Source organism: Saccostrea cucullata, unplaced genomic scaffold (genome assembly GCF_032062105.1).
Source record: "Saccostrea cucullata isolate Sc308-1 unplaced genomic scaffold, CSIRO_AGI_Scuc_v1 ctg55, whole genome shotgun sequence".
Taxonomy (NCBI): domain Eukaryota; kingdom Metazoa; phylum Mollusca; class Bivalvia; order Ostreida; family Ostreidae; genus Saccostrea; species Saccostrea cuccullata.
The window spans coordinates 69242-91284 of NW_026937638.1; the positions used below are offsets into that span (position 1 = coordinate 69242).

General features: G+C 34.2%; 2 protein-coding genes across 2 annotated transcripts; one reads left to right on the forward strand and one right to left on the reverse strand.

Annotated features, from left to right (window-relative positions):
• Positions 1 to 205: 205 nt before the first annotated feature.
• Positions 206 to 6922, forward strand: LOC134248560 (leucine-rich melanocyte differentiation-associated protein-like). The gene is made up of 7 exons (XM_062730976.1): positions 206 to 342; positions 1707 to 1807; positions 2626 to 2752; positions 4598 to 4737; positions 4975 to 5101; positions 5421 to 5505; positions 6205 to 6922. Exons 1-7 carry the CDS (start codon positions 265 to 267, stop codon positions 6282 to 6284), a joined length of 738 nt encoding a protein of 245 aa, XP_062586960.1. The 5' UTR covers positions 206 to 264; the 3' UTR covers positions 6285 to 6922.
• Positions 6923 to 10088: 3166 nt separating this feature from the next.
• Positions 10089 to 19134, reverse strand: LOC134248550 (heterochromatin protein 1-binding protein 3-like). Its single transcript, XM_062730963.1, has 11 exons — positions 19052 to 19134; positions 17268 to 17569; positions 16874 to 16997; positions 16120 to 16284; positions 14813 to 14944; positions 13935 to 14024; positions 13449 to 13770; positions 13163 to 13340; positions 12850 to 12950; positions 11976 to 12157; positions 10089 to 11688 (listed from the first exon to the last, which is right to left on the reverse strand). The coding sequence occupies exons 2-11, from the start codon at positions 17516 to 17518 to the stop codon at positions 11470 to 11472; spliced, it is 1764 nt and encodes a 587-aa protein (XP_062586947.1). The 5' UTR covers positions 17519 to 17569; positions 19052 to 19134; the 3' UTR covers positions 10089 to 11469.
• Between the last annotated feature and the right edge of the window lie 2909 nt (positions 19135 to 22043).

A 22043-nucleotide genomic window follows, 5' to 3' on the forward strand; every position in this document is an offset into this window, starting at 1 on the left:
TTAAAAGTTTAAACTTATATCTAAAACTATTATGCTAAGTTTTCACGGAAAACTATGTAATGAACTTGGGGGGGGGGGATAGGTGATTCCTACTTCACTCAACCCCACTCTTCCTGTAACTTTGAAACGGTATTGAACATTTGCCTCTTTCCGACGCTTTCCTTCACCTAGGGACATGCCTTCAACCCTTTAGATCCACCTACTTCCAAGGTTGAAATGTATTCACGTGACTTTGTTTAGGGTGCTTTATCACGTGATGTAAATATGGCTGACGAAGAATATGAAGCGACAGAAGAAATGGAAGAAAATGATGTATTAAAACCTGTTTTTGTTGATGGAATGGTAATATTATTGTTGTTTTTATTTATTATACCTATATTAAGTTAACTGTCAGGAAGAAAGTTGAAACAAGTAATTGAGAATGATCAGACTTAGTAATCGTATGGTATTTTTAGTCGAAAAAAATATACCAATGATTTGTTATGTAATACATGAAATGCAATATACATGCACACACGAAAGAAAGAGTTGCATGATTAATAGGAAAGATAAAGAAACATGGAATAAACCAAATATTTCATGTATAAACTGTAGAAGAATTAAAATAAGAGATTTGAAAAAAAAATTACAAGTTCTTTTCCTTACTCAGGTCCAGCACAATACCCCGATAAAGGTATATAGCTTGATAAAGCTATATAGCTTTAACAAATTTTCAAGATATGTTACTAATGAAAATTCAAAAAAAATCTTTAAAAATTAAATACTGAAACCAACTTCTGAGTTTTTGACTAGTGTGTTACAAAATTACCATAAATTGAACATAAAATAACGTCTTCTCTCACAACACGTTTTTATACTGATTTGTTTGTGTTTGGTACTTTTGCATGGGTGAATTTACTGACAACAAAAACTGATTTGCAGTAATTAATTTTTAAAGAATTTTTTTGAATTTCATTACTATAAAAACATTTATTATTAATCATTGATAAAGCTATATAGGTTTATCAAGCTATATACCTTTATCGGGGTATTGTGCTGGACCTGTTACTTATATATTTTCCATATTTGTAAATTTGCTTCTGCAACAAATTTTAAGATATGTTACTAATAATTGTCATTAGATCCCAATGACAACCAACTGCGACTGTTTGACTTTGTTACAAAATTACCATAAATTGAACCTATTCTCTATTGAGAAGTTGATGGCTCGTTTCAATATTCCTTGAGGGGGAGATATGAAACGATCCATCAACTTCTCAATAGACAATAAGATTGAACCTAGCTGAAATGCTGGGATGCAAAATAAATACCTTGGACTTATCTCCTATCTCATTTTCATCAAAACATGGACTTCATGGGATTCCATTGTTGTAATTAATACATATATTCAAGAAACTCAAAATTGACCTCCACAGGTAACACATGCATGGGCTTCTCATAAATTTGGAGGAACATGGCTAGTCCATGAAAAATGATTATCCCAAACAAAGAATGGTTCTAGTGTTTCAGCTTGTCTGTTAAGAAATTCCTGGATTAGACTTTTTTATATGGGTTTCCCCCTCTCCCACACCTGAAAAAATCCTGACCAAAAAAATGGGTTTCCCCCTCTCCCACACCTGAAAAAATCCTGACCAAAAAAAAAATGGATGTATATATTTATCAGTTGATGATAGAGAACTGAGTTCAGTTAATATTTGTATTGGCAGCTCTCATTGGCTGGACAAGATGTCACCAGGATTCCCATTGAAGCTGTCCATGAATTTGCTGGGAAAACAAGAAGACTAGATCTGAGTTTTAATTGTTTAAGGTAACGAAATAATTCAGAAAAGCAGAGACTGTACCATGAGGATGTTTTAATTTTATGAAAGAGTGAGAGGCAGTTTCATTGTGGCTTATTTTATGGAGTAAATAAATGTAGTGAATTGCTTGTCATCACCATGTTGTCAGTTCATAAAAATAATACCATGGAATTATTTTAATTTATGGATGAAAATGCTCATTGGAAAGCAAAATTTTGCAATCTGATTAAAATCAGATCCTTTGATCCCCTCACACGAGATCACTACTCTAGGTGATTTTTGTGGGTGGTTCAAAGGATCTGATTTTAATCAGACTGTAAAATTTTGTTAATTCGTTGGGACTTAATTTTGTGGATTACTCATATTTACAGAAAATCACTGAATAAATATGTTGACAAGACAATTGTTCATGGGGATGTAAATTCATTAATAAGATTCATACATGAAACCCATGAACTTTGGTCCTAGACCTCCATAAATGATGATTCCACAGTAATCAAATCAATATACTGTTAACCAACTTTTATTCTTGTGTGAGAAATTTTTGCGAAGTTCGTGACAGACTCGTCATCGCGAATATTTCTCGCCACGAACTGGTACTGTCTATTTACAACAGATTGAAATATATATCTGATCGCGAAAATTAATCGCCGCAAACTAGTTTACCCCTAGTTAATCGCGAATTAAAGTCGTCGCGAATAAAAGTTGGTTTTCAGTAACAATTTGAATTATTTGTGTTATCATTTATTTCAAGCAGCATATGCATGTAATTGTAACATGCAATGTTGTATTGTTAATTATTTTTTCTACATGTATCTTTTTACAGATCATTGGAGGGCTTGGAAAGTTTCACACAACTGGAGGAGCTTGTGTTAGATAATAATGAATTAGATGATGGAATAAGGTTACCACAACTAAAGAATCTACATACTGTCACATTAAATAAAAATAAAGTATCCTTTTTGTCATCAAGAAGTTTATCACTGTGCTCTCATACAAAGGAAGTTTGGGAGTATTTAAACAAAGGAATAGCCAGGTCCATCTGTATGTTCACTTTAACCTAAATCTCTGTCCCATTTGTGCATGTTTCTCACAAGCACTTGTTTCAGTAAAAAAAAAAATCAGCCCATTGTATAATCATAACATTATTATTATTATTGCTATCATTATTCCTGTTCGCTCCTTGGGGAGCATAGGGCTGCAACCACACACTGCCATAATGGACTCTACTTTGGGCTATGCTTTCAACTGGATCCAGGTAAAACCTGCCTCTTTTGTCTCCATTTCTATGGACCTTCTCCAGGTTTGCCTGGGTCTCCCAACCCTCCTTGTGGATTCCAATCCAGAGCCTGTTTTGTAATGTTGTGTGAGGATTTGCTTAAATTGTGGCCTATCCAACCCTATTTTCTATTCTGTATGTCAATTTCTATAGGATTTTGGTTGGTTCTCTCCCATAAGCTGTTGTTTGATATGGTGTCAGGCCATCTGATGTTCAGAATATGGTGGAGACATTTGTTGATAAAAGATTGTAGTTTGTTGTTTATTGCTTTAGTTACTTTCCAACTCTCAGAACCATATAAGGGAACTGCTTTAACATTTGTTACTTTGTTATCATTTTACTATTAATTTTTTTACCTAAACAAGTGCCTGTGATATTGTACATGTACTTTAAAAAATGGGCTTTAAACAGTATTTTAGAGGCTTTGGTGCAGTCATTAATGCGCTAATTCATAAATACCGCTAAGAAATCAAATGTAGATACGATATATAGCCTGAAATTTGTGTAGCACTTATTCATGAATAGACCAACAACTCAATTCCCAGTGATTGGGCTAAATTTTGAATATGCCGATTTATGTACATGGACAGTATTAATCTCTCTCCCTGACCCAATCTAATTTAAATTTTGCCAGATGAGTGGCTTTGGGTAAAGGGTGTACAATAACTTTGTATCAATTTCTTGATCAGAGGACACAATAAAAAAAATATCTAGGTATAAAATACTTATTTAGAGCATATTTCTCTCCCAGTTCAATCTGAGTCACATTTCACCCATTAATGAAGGATATGCAGTGTCATTGAACCAAGTTTCTAGGTCAGAAGTCAGAGAAGAATTCTGTTTGTGTGGTTAAGTGTCAGAAACACAGCTCCCTACTAGCTAAAATATGCTAATGGGTTATAACCCTTAAGGTCAATCAGTAGAACACTGGACCCTGAGTTCAATCCCCAGCAGAGACAATTACATGTCTCTGTTGCACCACCATATTGTCCCCTCCAGAATGTGAGATGTCTTCATCTCGTTTAAAGTGCCAATGCCTGTGGGACAAAGTTCTGGGGGCAATCACTTTTACAAGCCAAAAGACACCCATGTCCCAACTTGGGTGCCAAATTAATGTAACAGAAAATGCAAACAGTCCTTTTCAAAATTTTGTTGATAACTTTACTAAAACTTGTGACCTTTGATGTCCCAACAATTTAGATGATCTCTTGTTGTTTGATTATACATGTATAACACAAAGAATGGGTACTTATTAACAAGAAGAACTCTGAATTGTGCATTTCTTCAAGCAAAGTTGATCGTTGATAACAATTAAGCTTTATTATGTTTAATTTCTTTTGAGGATGTAGCCACTTAAGTGTTCACTCATTCAGTATAAGGATTATGACAAAACGTTTATGGGTTATTTTAGGGAACATACATGTTGTTTATTTATTACAGATATCATTATCTGATAAAGTATTAAAATAAAAACAATTTATAACACATGAACAATTTTGCTTCCTGAAGTACTGTTCAGATAACAAATCTTGATCAGTTATTGGACAATCTGTCGTGTAACCTGCCTAATTTGACATATCTGAGCCTGCTTAGTAACGAGGCGTGTCCCAATCAGCTGTCAAGTCTGGACAAGGACGACGAGGATTACCAGAGATACCGGTCAGTGCACGTGTACCTAACTGTTACAGACACATACCGGTAACACAGATGTAAATAGTACAAAGCATGTGAAGCATGTGTACCTTGTAGAGGCACCTAACACAGATATGACCTTTAAGACTTGATAGATCTGTTAAATATGTCTATGATTTAATTAGAAGGAGTCCCCAGTATGAAATTATTCTTTATATGAATATATTATGTGTATATGTAATTCATTGTTATCCTCACTTTTAGGTATTATGTATTGTTTCGTTTGCCCGGCCTTAAGTTCCTGGACTCCACAAATGTCAAGGAGGAGGAACTTGCAGAAGCCAAGAGAGTGGGCCCTTATATGCAGGTCATAAAGGTCAAAGAGGATGAGGTGAGAGGTCATTCACCAGCTCTGTGAAAAAAATCTTAAAACTCATTCGACAGAATTTGATGTACCAGAATGTTATATTCCCTCTATAAAAATAAGCATAAATTTTGTACTGTTGAAAAATGTGTACTCTGGCATCAAATGACTTCAAGAAAGACAGGAGTTTACAACAGTGTCTCTAGTTGAGTAAAAAAGCTTGGATGTTGTTTACCAAATGATTGCCCTATTTTCTAAAAAATTAAAACTAAGTAAATTCAACTGCATTTCTCTGTTAGATGTTTTAACTTGCACAATTAACCAAAATTGAATTTCTGACAAACAGATAGAACATAAGGAGGAGGAAGATGAAGAACCTGCCCCATTCTCACCTCTCCCCAAATCTACCAAGAGTCTGGACAAACCAATTGGTAAGTCACTCTCTCTCTCTCTCTCTCTCTCTCTCTTGCTCCCTCCCTCTCTCTCTCTTGTTTTCTCTGTCTCTTGCTCTCTGTGACTCCCTCCCTCTCTTTCTCTTGCTCTCTTTGACTCCCTCCCTCTCTCTCTCTCGTTTTCTCTGTCTCTTGCTCTCTGTGACTCCCTCCCTCTCTTTCTCTTGCTCTCTTTGCTCTCTGTGACTCCCTCCCTCTCTTTCTCTTGCTCTCACTCCCTCCCTCTCTTTCTCTTGCTCTCTGTGACTCCCTCCCTCTCTTTCTCTTGCTCTCTGTGACTCCCTCCCTCTCTTTCTCTTGCTCTCTTCGACTCCTTCTCTCTCTCTCTTTTTCTCTCTTGCTCCCTCTCTGTCCATCTCTCTCTTGCTTTCTCTGTCTCCTGATTTCTTTGTCTCCCACCCTCCATCTCTCTGTCTCCCTCTCTCCCTCTCTTTCTCTATGTCTCTTGCTTTCTTTCTTTCACTCTCTCTCTCTTCCTCTCTCACACAAACACACACACATACTTTATATTTGCCCTTTTAACGTGTGAAATTCGTTAATTTTTCACACACACACACACAATAACCCCAAACCTGTATTTACACAGTTATAAAAACGCTTGCCTTCAGTAGTGTTATGTAAAGGAAAACATTTGCAAATGTAAATATTGTTAAATATCTTCTTCTTTAACTTCTACAGCTTCATTTGGCAAGAGTAAATATATTTACTATGGGAAGCAATCAGAAGGAAACAGATTTATAAGAAACAAAGATTTGTGAAATTTCTCAATACAAGGACATGACTCATCTTTAAGCCACAGTTTATCATCTGTTTTATGTGCCATTCCATGAAATAGTTGTTAATATTGATATCGCTGTACAAAAGATATACTGGAAAGTTAAGGAAAATTTTTTGAGGTTGTACTGTTTCAGTATAGGCAATATAACCCTGTGTCAGGGTTCTGTAGAGCACTGGTGACACTGTTGTCGATAAGACATTTTACCTTTATACATGCTGTGTCTCTATTGTGTTCTTGTTTTAATGTAAAACAAAGAAATGGACAAAAATTTAGTTTTCCAACTATCATCTATATCAATAAATTCTGAACATTCTTTTGTGTGGTTTAAGTATCAAACTGAAAACAAGTTAAATTATTTCAGCAAATTATTCAATAATTTTATCATTGTCAAGAAATGTTGCTTACTTGTGCATGATGCAGTGAATGAGTATAGGATATGATAGATTTTTTTTTAATTTCTGTGTGCAGTTTAAATGAGAAATGTTTGTTCACAATGTTAAATACAATTATCTGGCAATGTTTATCTTTTCCCTTAAATACTGGTATGTATGTATTGAAATGATTAATGGATATACAAATGTGAAATTTTATTTTCTTCAATTGAAAAAAAAATATTTCCCAAATAAAATGCTCAGCAATATTAAATGGCAGAAAACATGGGCTTTCATGAGGAGAAAATTGTTAAGGCTACTTTTAGACTTTTGTTTTTTGTACTAATAAAAAAGAAAATGCTCTTTCTTATGTAAATGTTAGCTTGAAGCAGGTATTTGTTCATACTATTTTACCTATGTTGCATGAAATAAAGTTTTTCAGTGCTCTTGATTTGTCATTTACTTTCCAAGTTGGAAAAAAAAAAAACCAGAAGTCTGCAATGAGAATGTAGCTCTACTGGTTTGACTTATAATAAAGATGCATGTTTATTGAAATCAGACCAATAAGTAGGATGAGTTTTGTTTAGAAGGAATTTCACAGAAATTTCCTCTTTTTTAAGTAACCATGACAACATTGTCAAAATAGAAAACAAAGTTTGAATCAAGTTGTAGTCTACTTGTGTTACCAAGTCTGACTGAAATTAGCGTACAAATAGTCATGGTACTGTTATGAACTAGAAATATGTCCACAGGACATGAATGCCCCGCCGAGGGTATATTAGTAAAGCAACATGAAAATTTGTATTAGTGTTTGTGAAATTTGATCAGAATATCTTGAATAGTGATGCAGTTGAATTGCTTACATTAGTATGTATCAGCATATGAAGTTTGACACTAATTTCATTAAAGTGAGGTCAAGGTCAAAGGAATTGCCAAGGTCAAAAACTGTTGATTCAGTTGAAAAGCTCTCATCAGTAAGTATCAGCATATGAAGTTGAAAAAATATTATAAATGGTTTCTTTAAAACTGACTTAAACACAAATGGATAAAGTGAAGTCAAGGTCAAATGAAAGGTCAATGTAAAAAATGATGATACACTTGAAATGCTTACCTCAATTGGCTCAATATCTATCAGCTTATGAAGTTTGACACTAATTTAGGAAAGTGAAGTCAAGGTCAAAGCAAAGGTCAAGGTCAAAAATGTTGATGCAGTTGCATATCTCTCATCAATATGTATCAACATATGAAGTTTGATAAAAATATCTAGAATGATGTCTTTAATTAAAACTGACTTAATCATAATTTAATAAAAGTGAGGTCAAGGTCAAATAAAAGGTCAAAATTGTTGATGCAGTTGAATTGGTTTCATCAATATGTATCAGCATATGAAGTTTGAAACTGATTTAGAAAAAGTGAGGTCAATGTCAATTATGTTGACGCAGTTGATTTGCTCTCATCAATATGTAACAGCATATGAAGTTTGATAAAAATATCTTGAATGGTATCTTTAAAACAGAGCGAGACACTAATTAAAGATAAGTGAAGTCAAGGTCAAATGAAAGGTCAAGGTCAAAAAGTTGATGCAGTTGAATAGCCCTCATCAGTATGTATCAACATGTGATGTTTGATAATACCATCTTGAATGGTATGTTTAAAACTGAGCTAAACACTAATTTAAGAAAAGTGAGGTCAGGGTCAAAGGAAAGGTCAAGGTCAGAAAATGTTGATGCAGTTGCATAGCTCTCATCAATATCTATCAGCATATGAAGTTTGATGAAAATATCTTGGATAGTTTCTTTGAAACTTAGCTTTGAACAGAGCTAAACGCAAAGTGTGACGGAAGGACGGACGGTAGGATGGAAGATGGACATGACATCACTATATGCCCTGTCCATATTCATGGTGGGGCATAAAAATGACACTTTTTTGAGTAACAATGGCAACACCACTCGTCATTATCAAACACTGGGAAAGCATAGTGGTTTGTACCAAAAACCTTGGCAATACTGCTTTTCAAAAAACAAAAAAAAACAAAATTCGTGTATAGAATAATGTGTGTTTGCATAGTCTACATGTGTACCAGGTTTAAGCCAAATTGAGCCAAAGCTATAGGGGGAGTAGCATATTGAAACAAGATGTGTTTGTGAAATGTGGATTTCCCTGTATGGTAGCTTATGGTGAGGGCTGAAGTTTCTCAATACAAGTCAAACTCAAAGGTCAGTGTCACAATTATTGGTATCCAAAGGAAGGTCTTGTCACAAAGAATATATACACCTGTGAAATATGAAAGCCCTAGTACTACCTGTTTAAAAGTTATGACCAAGGTTAAAGTTTTTTATTTGAAGTTTGTCAAACTGTAAGATTAAGGTCAAAAATATTTATTCCCTTTGAAAGGTCTTGTCACAATGAATGCACATGTAAAGTATGAAAACCTTTACACTTACTGTTCAACAGTTAGGCCAAGGTAAAAGTTTGGTTTTTTTTGTAAAAGTGGGTCAAACTCCAAGGTCAAGAGGTCAAATTTGGTGGTACCTGAAGAAAGGTCTTGTCACAAGGAATACACTTGTGAAATATTAAAGCCATAGCCCCATCCACTCAAAAGTCATGGGTAAGGTTCAAGTTTTGGGGACAGACAGACGGATGAACAGGTAAAAACTATATACCCCCAAATCTTCAATTCAGGCACATAAATTTTTTATATTTGAACAAAGGCATACAGATGAATGATAGACACCTCACTGGTGAATACATTGGCTGCTCAGCAATTATTTTCCTTTCTTAACAATGTTTTTAGGTAAAATTTGGTATACCTGGTATGCAAAAATCGACAATATATACAAGCAAGAAATGTTTTAAAATTTTTTTCTGCTTTCTTCAGCTTTCTTGCTCATGAGTAATTTATAGACTGATAATTATTTTACCTTATTGTACCATGTTGGCACTAAATGCTCCAGTCGGGAGCTTCCATGTATAGAATGCCATACTGTAAATGTATTATATTTAGCGTGTACGATATTTGGCAGAAATTGAGTTTTGAACAAGTTAGGGTAGATTTGATTTAGCACATTTCTTATCGTTCTTATTTACGTATATAAGAACAAAACATTTAGTGTTGTACTTGAATTAGCGGAAGTGTCTTTCCGCCAAAAGCGCTAAAAAGAATACACAGCCAAATGTAATACGTTTACAGTAATTTGGGATGTCTCTCCAACTTCAACCTAACATTTCCTAACTTACACGTATATGTAGATTTCAAGTATAGACATGCACCATTTACTATTAAGAAATCGATATATATACAAGAGTATAAATGTGCTGTAAAAGTTTTTCACCTTTTCTTGATTTTTTCATATCCTCAAATTGTAATGTACATATATTCCTCTCAGGGTATATTCTATCATAAAACAAGTGAGTACAATGTACAGTTTCTTTAATTTTCTACAAGGCATTTACACAGATATTGTAAATAATTTGTTTACTTCACCATGATTTCATGTCAGATGGAAAAACAACATTTATATGCACATAAAAGAAAGCAAAAAGTATGTATTAAAACTAGTGCAAAACAAAAAGATTCTTCAATGTGCAAACTACATTTACCAGTACAAAATAATTACTTAGAACCAACGATAGTGCATGTACATATCACTTTTCTCTTTAGCAAAATGTGTACATGTGTTAACACTTAACAAGCATGGATTCAAGAAAAAATATAAGAAAACAAACCTGTTGTGTATAAAAGAAATCAAAAAAGAAACTTTATATTCAAATAATGTCAGTCACATGTTTTCAAAACATGTTGGCAAAAAAAACCAATTTGTATTAATATTTAAAACTATCATACTATAGACTGCCCATGCATTTCTTAATACTGGTTTTAAACTGAAGTTGAAATGTTTCAAAAATCTGATTTATTACCCAGAGTAAGAAAAATAATGATGCATTAAATGAATGCAAACAAAGCATCCCATATTGGTGAGGTTACTACATAGAAGTTAAAGTACTGTTTACATAACCATACATGCTGCCTTTAATGTATTTCTTTCATACATGTAATTAAGGATTAATGATGATGAGTTCTTCCAAATGAACAAGATTTTAATGTAGAGATCTGCAACAGTGAGCTAACTCAATACAAGCCAGATTTAGTTTCTGGAATTTACAGAACAAAAATATGAAATGTTTCAGATCATTAGTGACTGTTTCTACACTTCAGTATCTTATGTAATGAAACGAAAACATTGTCATTCTGTTAAACATTAAATTTTAATATTGCACAGTTTCCTGAAAAATGAACTTCCTGGAACTCTTCAAGAGACACACTACACAATATTCCCATACAAGTTTCTACATAATTCTGGTTAATCAGAATTTGTTTTGTAAAAATCTGTCATTTTTTATAGAAATTAAATGCACTGCCAGGTAAACATTTAAATTCTAAATGCTAAAGAATATAAAAATGATCTGTATATAAAGCATCCAGCTTCATTCCTCAGTGTATCATGTTAGAATTATTCACAAAATCTTCACTTGTCTTTCTAACATAATCTTCAAGTACTTTGGCATAAATCTTATCAATATAATGACATACTATGAACAACATATAAAATTTTATGACAATAAAAGCAAAATAACGGATACAATGATTGCTACTCTTCTGACAACCATAACAACAAATAAAATGTTTCTCATAATTATATGTGTAATGCATAAAATCAAAATCTATGGTCACATGATCAACATGGTACAGGGGTGACATCAGAACTAAATACAGCGGCCTCTAGATGAACGTTTTTACTTTCTGGTGGCCGGGGGTTTACGATCCTTTGTTCCCTTTCCCTGCCCTCGCCCCGATTTTGTCTTGCGGACGATGTAAATCTCGTCCGGCCCATCATCCATGGGAGCGCTACTCAGATATTCGGCTTCGTCCTCTAGCTCACCTGCTAAGATTGCTGGGGAAGGCACAAAGGGCTTAACAAGCTGGAACGACCCACCACTCCCAAGACCTGACACCTGCCTGTAAACAGTGGACCACACAGGTATTAAAGTGTTCCAACCACTATCATTTTCTGATTTATTCTTTTAATCAAAATTCAGATTTAAGTTTTCATATGTTAACCATGTTTTTTAATCTGTACATCCACATGAAAATCTTGTACATACAAGTATATGATTTTTTTATTCAATTCAGGGGGCATTTATGTAAATGCTTTAATGCACGAACTAGATTTTTTGTGAACAATTTGGAAACTATTGTTTATGTTAATGAAAAATATGGAGACAATAAAATATAAATATACTTGCCTGATAATATTCTTGGATATTGCCCGCTCAAGAGCTTTTTTGAACAAATGTGGTCTTTCGTCAATTTTAAAGTTCTGATGATACTGTAGAATGTACTTTTTAATCATTAGTCCTGATGCAGTTTTTGGTTCATGAGAAGCAATGATGGCTTGGCTTATCATGTCTTCAATATCATTAGCTGTGAAATAAAACAAAAGCAACCTATATCTTTTGTTAATTTCATAGTACTAAAATAATAATACATATCTATATGAGGCAAAGCTTAAAAAATCCTTTGTTTGCAGTTGCCGACCTATAATTTTTAGACTGGGTAGGTAGGTAGGTTGGCATTCTTTTTTTTTTGGGGGGGGGGGGGGATAACAAATACCCGGTAATGGAGTTTTTTAAAAGGCCTATCAAAGATGAATAAGCTCCACTATTGTTTTAAACTACAAATTGATAAAAACAAAAGTCAAAAATTGAAAATGAAAGTTTCAATATCCTGAAAATTTGAAGAAAAAAAATTAATTTACTAAATGGCTTAAAAAAGTTTGGGTCGGGTGCATTTTCATTGGGTCGGTAGGCAACTGCAAACAAACAAACTTTTATTTTAGGCCTGATCTAGTAACCACTTCTTTTATTTCTTCCAACTGAATTGCATGTACACAACAGAGGACCGTTTTAATAAAACTGCAGATACATGTGCACATTCTTATTGATGTTTCTCATACACAAAGCATAAAATAAGGGCCAATTTTGTATACAGATACATGCACATATTGATGTTTCTGACACAAAAGACATAACACAGTGGCCAAGAAAGATAAAGTGTGTTTAGCTGAATTTATAGGAGATGATGCTAAAGAGGAGGCTTGTTTAAGAGTTACTCACAGTATCCTGGATTGAATTCCTCCAGCAAGAGTCGGTAGAAGTTCCCACTTAAATGCTGCCACATTTCCTTTGATTCACCCTTATCCAAGGCCTTTTTTAAGCTGTAAATAATACATATATCAATGTAATGAACCTTCATTTATTAACATTCAGATTTGACTTAATTGTTGTACATGTAATTTTTAAAACACAATCATGAATTCTAACAGTGAAATTAGAATACAATTCAGAGAGATTGATATTAAACAAGCCATGATGCATAAATGTTCCAGATGGTCAACTTGTAATAACTAATTAACATATTTGTACTTACCTGGCATCTATGTTCACTTCTGGGTAGAATTTGTCTATATATTTGATGATCTTTTTCAAAGGTGTTTCTTTGGGATCACTCATGTACGTCAAAGCCATTGGGAAAATGTCCTCAATTTTAGAAGGATCTCCATGTTTAGCTGCCTCTCCTCTGTAACTGTTCCTGGGGGCAGGTTTACCTGTCAATCAAACCAAGTACATCAACATCATAGTCAAACTTATAAAAGTATTGCTGACATTCTGTTTATCTCAGTGTTGACTAAACTAACAGCTATAATGAGAGATACCCCTTTTCCTTTTTTTCTTTTTAGCTGCCTTGTCGTCTTCTTCTCCTTCTGCCTTTGGACTGTCTTCCCCTCCCTCAGCGGAACTCTCCACTTCTCCTCCAGATTTCCTCTTTCTCCCTTTCTTTTTTGGTGTTTTAGCATCTTCACCCTCCTTTTCTTCAGTTGTACTTTTCTCTCCTTTTTCTTCAGAACTCTCTCCAGCTTCCTCGGACTTCCTCTTTTTCCCTTTCTTTTTAGATGTCTCTTTTTCTCCCCCTTCTGTGGCCTCACTACCCTCAGCTGTATCTCCATTTTCTTTCTTCTCATCTTCAACTTCACCTTTCTGAAAGCATAAAAATTCAAACACTGCGATCTCATGCTAATATGTAAAAGTACAATATAAAGGTAAGTAAAATCATTCAACCTTCTAACAATGTTCTACATTAATGTGATCTTAAATTAGCAATACATAAAAAACACAAAAAAGACAAAAATTTAAAAAAATACGTTTTTCTTTGTTTTTGGTTTTGGTTTATCCTCCTCTGCTGTGCTCTCACCAGGGACTCTATAAAATCCACACTTTCCAGATCCTTTTACCTGAAAACATACCACTCATATAATATTTCAAGATTTACATGACTAATGCTCCTTACTGATGGAATTTAATACAGAAATGAGTAATACTTTCTGAACCCTCTCAGCGACTTTCTGTTTCAGGAGACTGAGAGCAGTGATCAGACAAATTAAATCCTACTTATTTCTTCTATGTTATAACTGTTTTCAGTGACCGGTGGCTACACAGTAAACATAACAAACTGTATTTGTAGACACTTTGCGATAATCACATAATTAGAATGAGACACAGTGACAATCGTCTAATGACAAAGTACACTAGAAGTACTGTGTGTTAACTCAAAATCTTCTACTATATTGTATACATTATGCACAGTGAAATAGGAATCTAAAATATATTGGAAAGCAGTATTTTCTGTTTTTTTTTGTATATTACTAAACTCATATAATATCTGTATATCAAATTTCATTTCAGTATGTGCAACCTCTGCAAAGAATATGAACGGAAACTTTGAATATTAATTGGAATTTTTCTAAGTCCAAGGGGCATAACTTTGTCATAAAATTGCTCAATTGTACCCAAAACATAACCTGACCTAGATATTTTAATGATAAAATCTGTATATAAAATGATATTTTATTATGTGCAACCTCTGCGAAGAAAATGAAAGGAAACTGTTGGTGGACCAACAAACTAACTGACAGAGAGCAGTAAAGCAATATGCTCTACCTTCTTCAAAGTAGGCCATAAGATGATAATTATTTGAAATATTTTTCATGTAGCCTTATGAAACCAGAGATAATGAGTTTACCAAAATGATGGTGCCGTATCTGATGCCTCTGTCCAGGGCGTTCAGCAGCTTGTTAGGGTACGACTCCACCTGTAGGGCGGGGTACTTAGATCCGATCAGCTGCTTCAGACTGAAGAATCGCACACCTTTGTTCTTCATTTTGTTAAGGAACATAACAGAAATTATCGGCTTATAAAACAAACAAAATTTTTAATCATTTAAAAAACCAATTATCGGTGACTCCTGATGGCTCATTCTTTGTTCTCTCAAATTTCATGCTGTATCAAAGTAATTTTCAGATCACAATTTATTCTCCTGTATAACTAAGCATTTTACTCTTGATTTCTTAAACTTCCTAACACAATATTCCCTTCATCTCTATTATTCAAAATGCAGTCCTGTAACATATATTGTACTCATGATACCTCAAACTGATTATGTGTATACTTAAAAGAAAATTAGAGCTCTTGGAGAGTTACAAATTTTACATTTTAAAAGGACAAAGTAGGGTAACGGCCGAATCTGGCCCCTTATTTGATGTAAAAGTCAGAACACTGGAAAAATTGTGATGGTTTGTAGTTAGGAACTTCAAATGATGCTTGCTTTAAAACCAGCACTAATTTGGATTCAAAGCTTACATGGGGGTCACAAGGGGGTGGAGAAGTAAGTCATTTTCCCGAATTTCTTAAATTCTGGTTGAATTTCATCATATTTGAGATACTTTTCTCTTCGGGAAACATAGAGTACAACCTTGCCTATCTGAGATTTTTACACACAAACTACATCTGTGTATAAAATATATAAATTTGGTAGATAGGCAAGCTTGTGCTCTATGTTTTCTAAAACAAAATGTGCTGTAAAATCAATGAAACGTTGCAAAAAAATGAGAAAATTCGAAAATTAACCTTTTTTCTGACCTCTCTGTGACCTCTGTGTATTTCAAAACTTAGAACCAATACTCATTTGTGGCCGGGATGACAACTAAGTCTTAATTGATAAACTGTTGCATCACTCTAAAAGACACCCAAAATCAGGGGCCAAAAAGAGGTCTTACCCTATCTTATCCTTTGGCTATAATTTTTGTATATAGGAATTCAATAAAAAGATTTCTCTTACAATGAAAATAAATGAAATTTTTTTGTGAAAAGAGCTGCTAGTCATTTATACAGAATTAATCAACCTAATACCTTTGATCATCTCGCATTAAAACACAGTATTTTATCTTATACCTTTGGTCATTTATAAAGAGTATCGTAATAAAGTGTACTTCTGGTCATGGTCATTATCACAAAGTATCCCAACCTTATACCCCTGGGTTAAAAGGATACAGGATTTCCAACCCCAATAATGACTTCATTCAGAATGTCCTTCATTTTAAGACTGAGCGTCTCTCCTTGCACCTTCTTCTCTCGGGGCTGGGTTTCTTTGATTATTCCGTGCAGTGGGGACATCATTTTCACCCCGAAGCATTTTCCTAGTTTCTCCCGAACTAACTGAAAAATATATATTAAATTTTTATTTTGATACTAAATTTTGAAATCACTAATTTTCATGGGGGTTTCGTTTATGAGGTATAAAGAGACTCATGAATTTATGTCCACCATGAATTGTAATTATTTTTTTTTTTAACAGATATTACTACTTAACAATTCTTCATCCACAAAATTAAATCCCCAAGAACCCATATTTTTATTCCTCAAACCACAAAAATTTGACCCCACAAATATATGTGATTTTACAGTACGTCAACAAAAGGATAAATAAAAGTGTACTTAGCAATATCATGGATTACATCTGTTTACCCGCATCATAATCTAATCTTTTAGAAAGTACATCACACCAATTTTTTTTTTAAATGATCATTTGGTCCAACATTTTCTAATAAGCCGTAGAACCTGTTTACCAGCCTTGTTAACAGGATCAATGGCTTTTCAACATTTCTGACTACAATTAGCTGATATTAGACTTATTTGAGAATGCACCTATTATTTCCCAGTTGAGTAACAGTGCTGCTCATGACAAAGTTTACATTTTCTTAGACTTCATCAAAAATGAGCTAAGCACAAGTGAAGAAAACCTTACCCTGTTAAATAATCCTACATCTGCAACATTGCCTGAATCTTGTAGGACAGATTCTGTGTAGTACTCGTACATCTTGTTTGTGCTCACATGAACATCATCTTTAACCTCAAAATTGTCCATAATCCTAAAAACAAAAAGGTGCATTTATACGTATTTCAACAAACAACTTGAAATGCTAACTTGAGCTTTTTTTTACTGTAATTTTCTATATTGTTAGTCTTTTTATTATGTTTCATTTAAGTGAAGGTTATTAAGGATATATAATGATCAAATCAGAACAAATGCGTTGCTTTCCATAAAAAAAAAAATAGTGCATTTTTCTGCAATCTAAGAAAATAAATCTACTAGTAGGAATCTTTTCACTCCTCGTAATTTGATATCAAAATTATTCTACCAGTCTTGACACTTTTGTTCCACAAGTGGAATTGTCCTTTTGCGTTTCTCAAACAGAATGTCATTTTCATTGAGATAAGCTGGTGGCGTTTGTGGAGGACGGGCTTCCTTCTTTTTCTTTGGGGTGGGGGTGGGGGTGGCAGCAGTAGAGGCGGGGTTCTTTGCTGAAGTGGCTGCTTCTTGAGCCTCCTTTTCCCTTTTCTTTTCCTCCAGATATTCCTGTGCTTTTTTCTTCAGTTTGATGGCTGGCATGGTGTAGACAGGTTGCTTGTTTTACAAACAAAACCTGCCAAGTTAAATTTCCTGAAAAAAGATATTACTGAATACTCTGAGGTTGACAGTTTGAAAATTTTATATCTATCTTGCATTGGATTTACATGATAAATCTGTATAATTTTTAATTCAAGAATGTACAACATACCCAACAAGACTGGAATGGTTTCTAAGACGATCATGTATGAAAACACAAGGTTTTGTGTTATTATATTAAACAGATGGTTAGGATAAAGAATTTTTTTTATTTTATAAGTTCACTTAATCCAAGGTAAAAAAAATTAATTGCAATTGCTGTTTTCAATGAAATAAAAAAAAATATGGTCTTCTCTTCATATGAGTTATAGCTTTAGAAGTAGCTCAGCCTCTATAGTTAAAAAAAATTCCAAGTGATTTTACATGCATCAATTTCAGAAGAGTTCAAGGTTGAATATCGTCACTGCATCAAGGTGCAACTTTTTGTACATGGTGAGAAAATTACACATTTACAAAAAAGTGTGATAAAATAGTTAAATTAAGCTATTCTGAATAGCATAATAAAGATATATGGCTAAATCAAGCTATATAGCTAAATCAAGAGATTGTATTTGACCTGCATATATCAGGTTGGGACCACTCGCCGAAATGGGATATAATAGCCCGTTTCGAATATGATATTCCAGACAATATAAATTTACAGTGCAAAAAAAAAAGAATTTTTTTTATATTGGTCATTAATTATCATAAATCCTTACCAAAATATTTAAAAGGGATTAACTTATAGCAAGTTACTGCAACCCTACAGATTGTTAGGTTGATCCCCAAGTTTAAGAACTTCCGAGGGATCAATCACAGAACAACTTGTCAACTAAACATTATTCCTTTTTAATCATCTTGATGCTGCATTTAGGATATTGACAGCCAAAATAAAAGTTTTCAGTTTTAGCACTGTATATCTATATCCCATCTGGAATATTATATCTCAAATGGACTATTATATCCCATTTGGGCGAGTGGTTCCAACCTGTAAATGGTTTCTTGACCTTGACCCTCCGAAAAACTTTTATTTTTCTTTAACAAGTGTAATAAATCAGCCTATTAAAATTGCTCTTAGAACATGATAATGATACAAAATTTTATTCTTATGCTTATCAATTGCCAGCTGTCTTGATAATAATAGCCTACTGGAGTTGCAGAGATGACCTTCACCCCACTGTATCGATCCTATAATTAAAGTGCTCGAGTAATTCATGAGCTGATTAAACTATTAATCTGATCACTCATTCTCAACTAAATCATATTTACTATTGAATTGATAATAAATTTAAGTCACATGCATAAATTACTTCATTTAACATTTTATTTCATGGGTCGTAAACTGTAATATTCGATTATTTTTGGATATATTGAGCAAATGCAATAAATTAGGGTTAATTTCATTGGAAATGTGTTTGCAGAGGTTTATGCATGGGTGATTTGCCACCAATAAGTTGCATACTATACAAATCGAATATTTACATGCAACGCACAAACCTGCAAAAATTGTAGTGAAGAGTTGTGTACTTCTTGCGTTGCGAACTACGTCATCGAAAAGTGTGCACCCTAGATGATCGTTCTTAAGAATGTCGATTTTTCTTAAATGAGAAAGAAAAATTGGAAGATAACGAATAGTAATCAATATTTAAAAAAAATCTTTAAGTATTGTGAATGCAAGACTGACCCCCGGAAATTCAAGAGGTGGAATCAGATGCGGAAAAGCAAGTCCCCCCCCCCCCCCACACACACAAGCCAATCGACACAGGGCATTCCGCGGTGATCAAATTCAGCATAATACAAAGGACTAGCAATTGGTTTGAATTTAAAGACGTTAGCCAAAATAAGACCCAATAAAGGGTCATATTTGCTAACAATTAAAGTAACTTTAAATTTAACGACCATAGAACTTCCAATTCCCGTAACATCAACCTATCTGTCAACAGCCTGCCTCGGTTCAAAGAATGATTTTCCTTCGAGCATATGCTCTCACACAGACTTGAATATCGAATAAGATGGGATGCAGAGTTTACGTAGATACCATAGCCATGTGCATTTGTTTATGATTTAAAAAACACACACTATTATAATTTATATACAGAGAAAACAAGTCCAGGGGAAACACCATCTTTTTTAAAAAATGATATCTCAGTTTTATCTTGAAGTAGAAATAGCAGGAAAAAAAAACAATGTAGAACGTATATGTACAATACTTAAAGGGGGACTTAAGGCATGCATTGAACCACTGAGCTTCACACACCACGACTCAACTTGCTGTAGTCACAGCTAGTATGCACTATAGGTCAAAATTGCTTAAATTTCAGTGTCGTGGCATCGCTTTTGTATTTGAAAGGGGGAAGTCAGAGAAAAAAATAACTTACCTGAAAATATTTACATGCCAAAAAAGTTTTTTTTTTTCCCAAACCCTATTTCTTTCAATACCAGAATGTTTACTCAAACATACTTCTTTTCCCTTATTTGACTATACTGCAACAAAAAGGGAGTGGGGACAGCCGCACTTAAAATTTCAATGATCATTTTCTAAAGTGAAAAGTTATAAAGTTATGTCTTGAAAGGGGGGTGTATTACCAAATTGCAAAAAAAAAGATATAACTTTCAGAAAAAAATCATTATGATACGTGATTGAATGTTATGTTCACCTGAGTGGAAATCGGGGTGCAGATGAAATAACCTTTCGATCATATCTAACTGAATATTTAGAAGTTCTCAATCAATCTATTTTATTTTTTCTGATGCATGATGTAGAAAAAAATAAATGCTTATATTTACTTGGAAGGTCATGATGTGCAGGTAAATAATATAAATATTTAGGTCAAAACGATGTTAAAGCCACCTAAGGATTACAGTCTTCACTGACTTTTCATAACATCTTAACAGGGGTCTGCAGTTTCAGTTGAATGGGTCCAAGGCTTCTTTTAGTTGCTTTAGTACATACTTTTATTTATTAACTTTGCAAATTCCGGGGGGGGGGGGGGGACTTCCCTCTAAATCCGCGCATGTTACCAGTCCCATATATAATTTAATTCTATTTAGTTGCCATGAATAACAAAGGAAACATGTCAGACTTTTTGTGAAATGAGGAGAGGGGGGATTCCCAGGGGCAAATGATAAGAATAAAAAAAAAAAAACTTTCGCTATACCCCCAATAATAACTTGAGAGAAATCTCTTAACTCCAATTTTGCATAGGCGCCAATGCCATTTTGTTTAGGGATGGGAAATGGGGGGGGGGGGGGGGCAAGTTCCGTTGGGTTGGGGGCAGCCTTACAATGAACATTTGTACTTAAATTAAAAGTAAAAAAAAATATATTCAGAAAAAATGTTTGGGTAGGGGGTGCACGGAAGATCCCATCTATTCCCATCCCAAATTTTATGTTGCCTAATGATATTATATATGAGTTGGGCGGTTGCAAGTGAATTCGCTTTCCCAAACTACTTGTATCAATGTAGAGAAAATGTGTCCTTATATTCATCTTGAAGGTCACGTATAAGTGATTATAACGTAGTAATATGGATCACAGCTAATCAAAGAAATAGAAATTTTCCAATCAGATAATAAATCCACGTCGTCTGCGTTGTGCAGTGGTTAGAGCGTCTGCTCTAAAGTCGCGAAGTACTTAAGGAGTTGATCCTTACGCCGCGGGTTCGAATCCCACTGTGGGGCGTAGAGACCGGTCCTTCGGATGAGACCGTATAAACCGAAGTCCCGTATCACCGTTGGTGCTGGCACGAAAAAAAACTCACACTACTCAGTGACCCTAAGCATGCTAAGTGTGCCGAGTATATGACAAACTTTGCAGCTCTCTGTCGGCAAGTGGTGGCGTCTCCATATGAGTGAAACATCCCTGAGAGGGACGTTAAACAAAAAGACAATCAATCAAGGAAGGATATTGAGATAAAGAACAGAATTAAATATCAAAGTCCATAAAACAATACAAAATATGAGCAGAACAAACACGGACCTCCAAAACATCAGAAGTACGTGGGATCAGGTGCCATGGAGGAGTAAGCATCATCTGCCGACGGTCACACAAAATTAGTGTGAAAAACGTCAGTCGGCATTTGACTCAATGATAAATTAAATTTGCTGACAAGGTCATTGTATCGACCATAGAACTAGTTACGAAATGATGACTGACTTTAAACGAGACTGTTGATAATAAATCCATTTTCGTTGCATAGAATTAATCAATCAAAATAACAAAAATCAAACGTAATCCTTTCATCAAAGGTTTAGTGGTTAATTTAACCACGCTTGTCATTTTAATTTTCAGTTTCCCCGGCTTTCTTATCATGCTTATAAACATGATAAAAAGGCCCTATTTATGTTGCTAATGATTCTCCATAGGCCTACTCTTGGATCTTTCAGAAACTACAGAACAATAAAAATTCCTTGTGTTTGTCTGATTATATTCAGTTGCAGCTCTAGCTTTAGATCAGTCTTTTTTCAAACCAACGCACCATTTCTTATTT

Coding starts and splice junctions, on each gene's coding strand:
- LOC134248560 (XM_062730976.1), top strand. CDS start 265: ATGGCTGACGAAGAATATGAAGCGACAGAAGAAATGGAAGAAAATGAT. Junction 1,808..2,625: donor CTGAGTTTTAATTGTTTAAG/GTAACGAAATAA, acceptor ATCTTTTTACAG/ATCATTGGAGGGCTTGGAAA. Junction 5,506..6,204: donor GAGTCTGGACAAACCAATTG/GTAAGTCACTCT, acceptor TAACTTCTACAG/CTTCATTTGGCAAGAGTAAA.
- LOC134248550 (XM_062730963.1), bottom strand. CDS start 17,518: ATGCCAGCCATCAAACTGAAGAAAAAAGCACAGGAATATCTGGAGGAA. Junction 16,998..17,267: donor GAACAAAAGTGTCAAGACTG/GTAGAATAATTT, acceptor TTTTGTTTTTAG/GATTATGGACAATTTTGAGG. Junction 13,341..13,448: donor AAAGAAAAAAAGGAAAAGGG/GTATCTCTCATT, acceptor TTTGATTGACAG/GTAAACCTGCCCCCAGGAAC.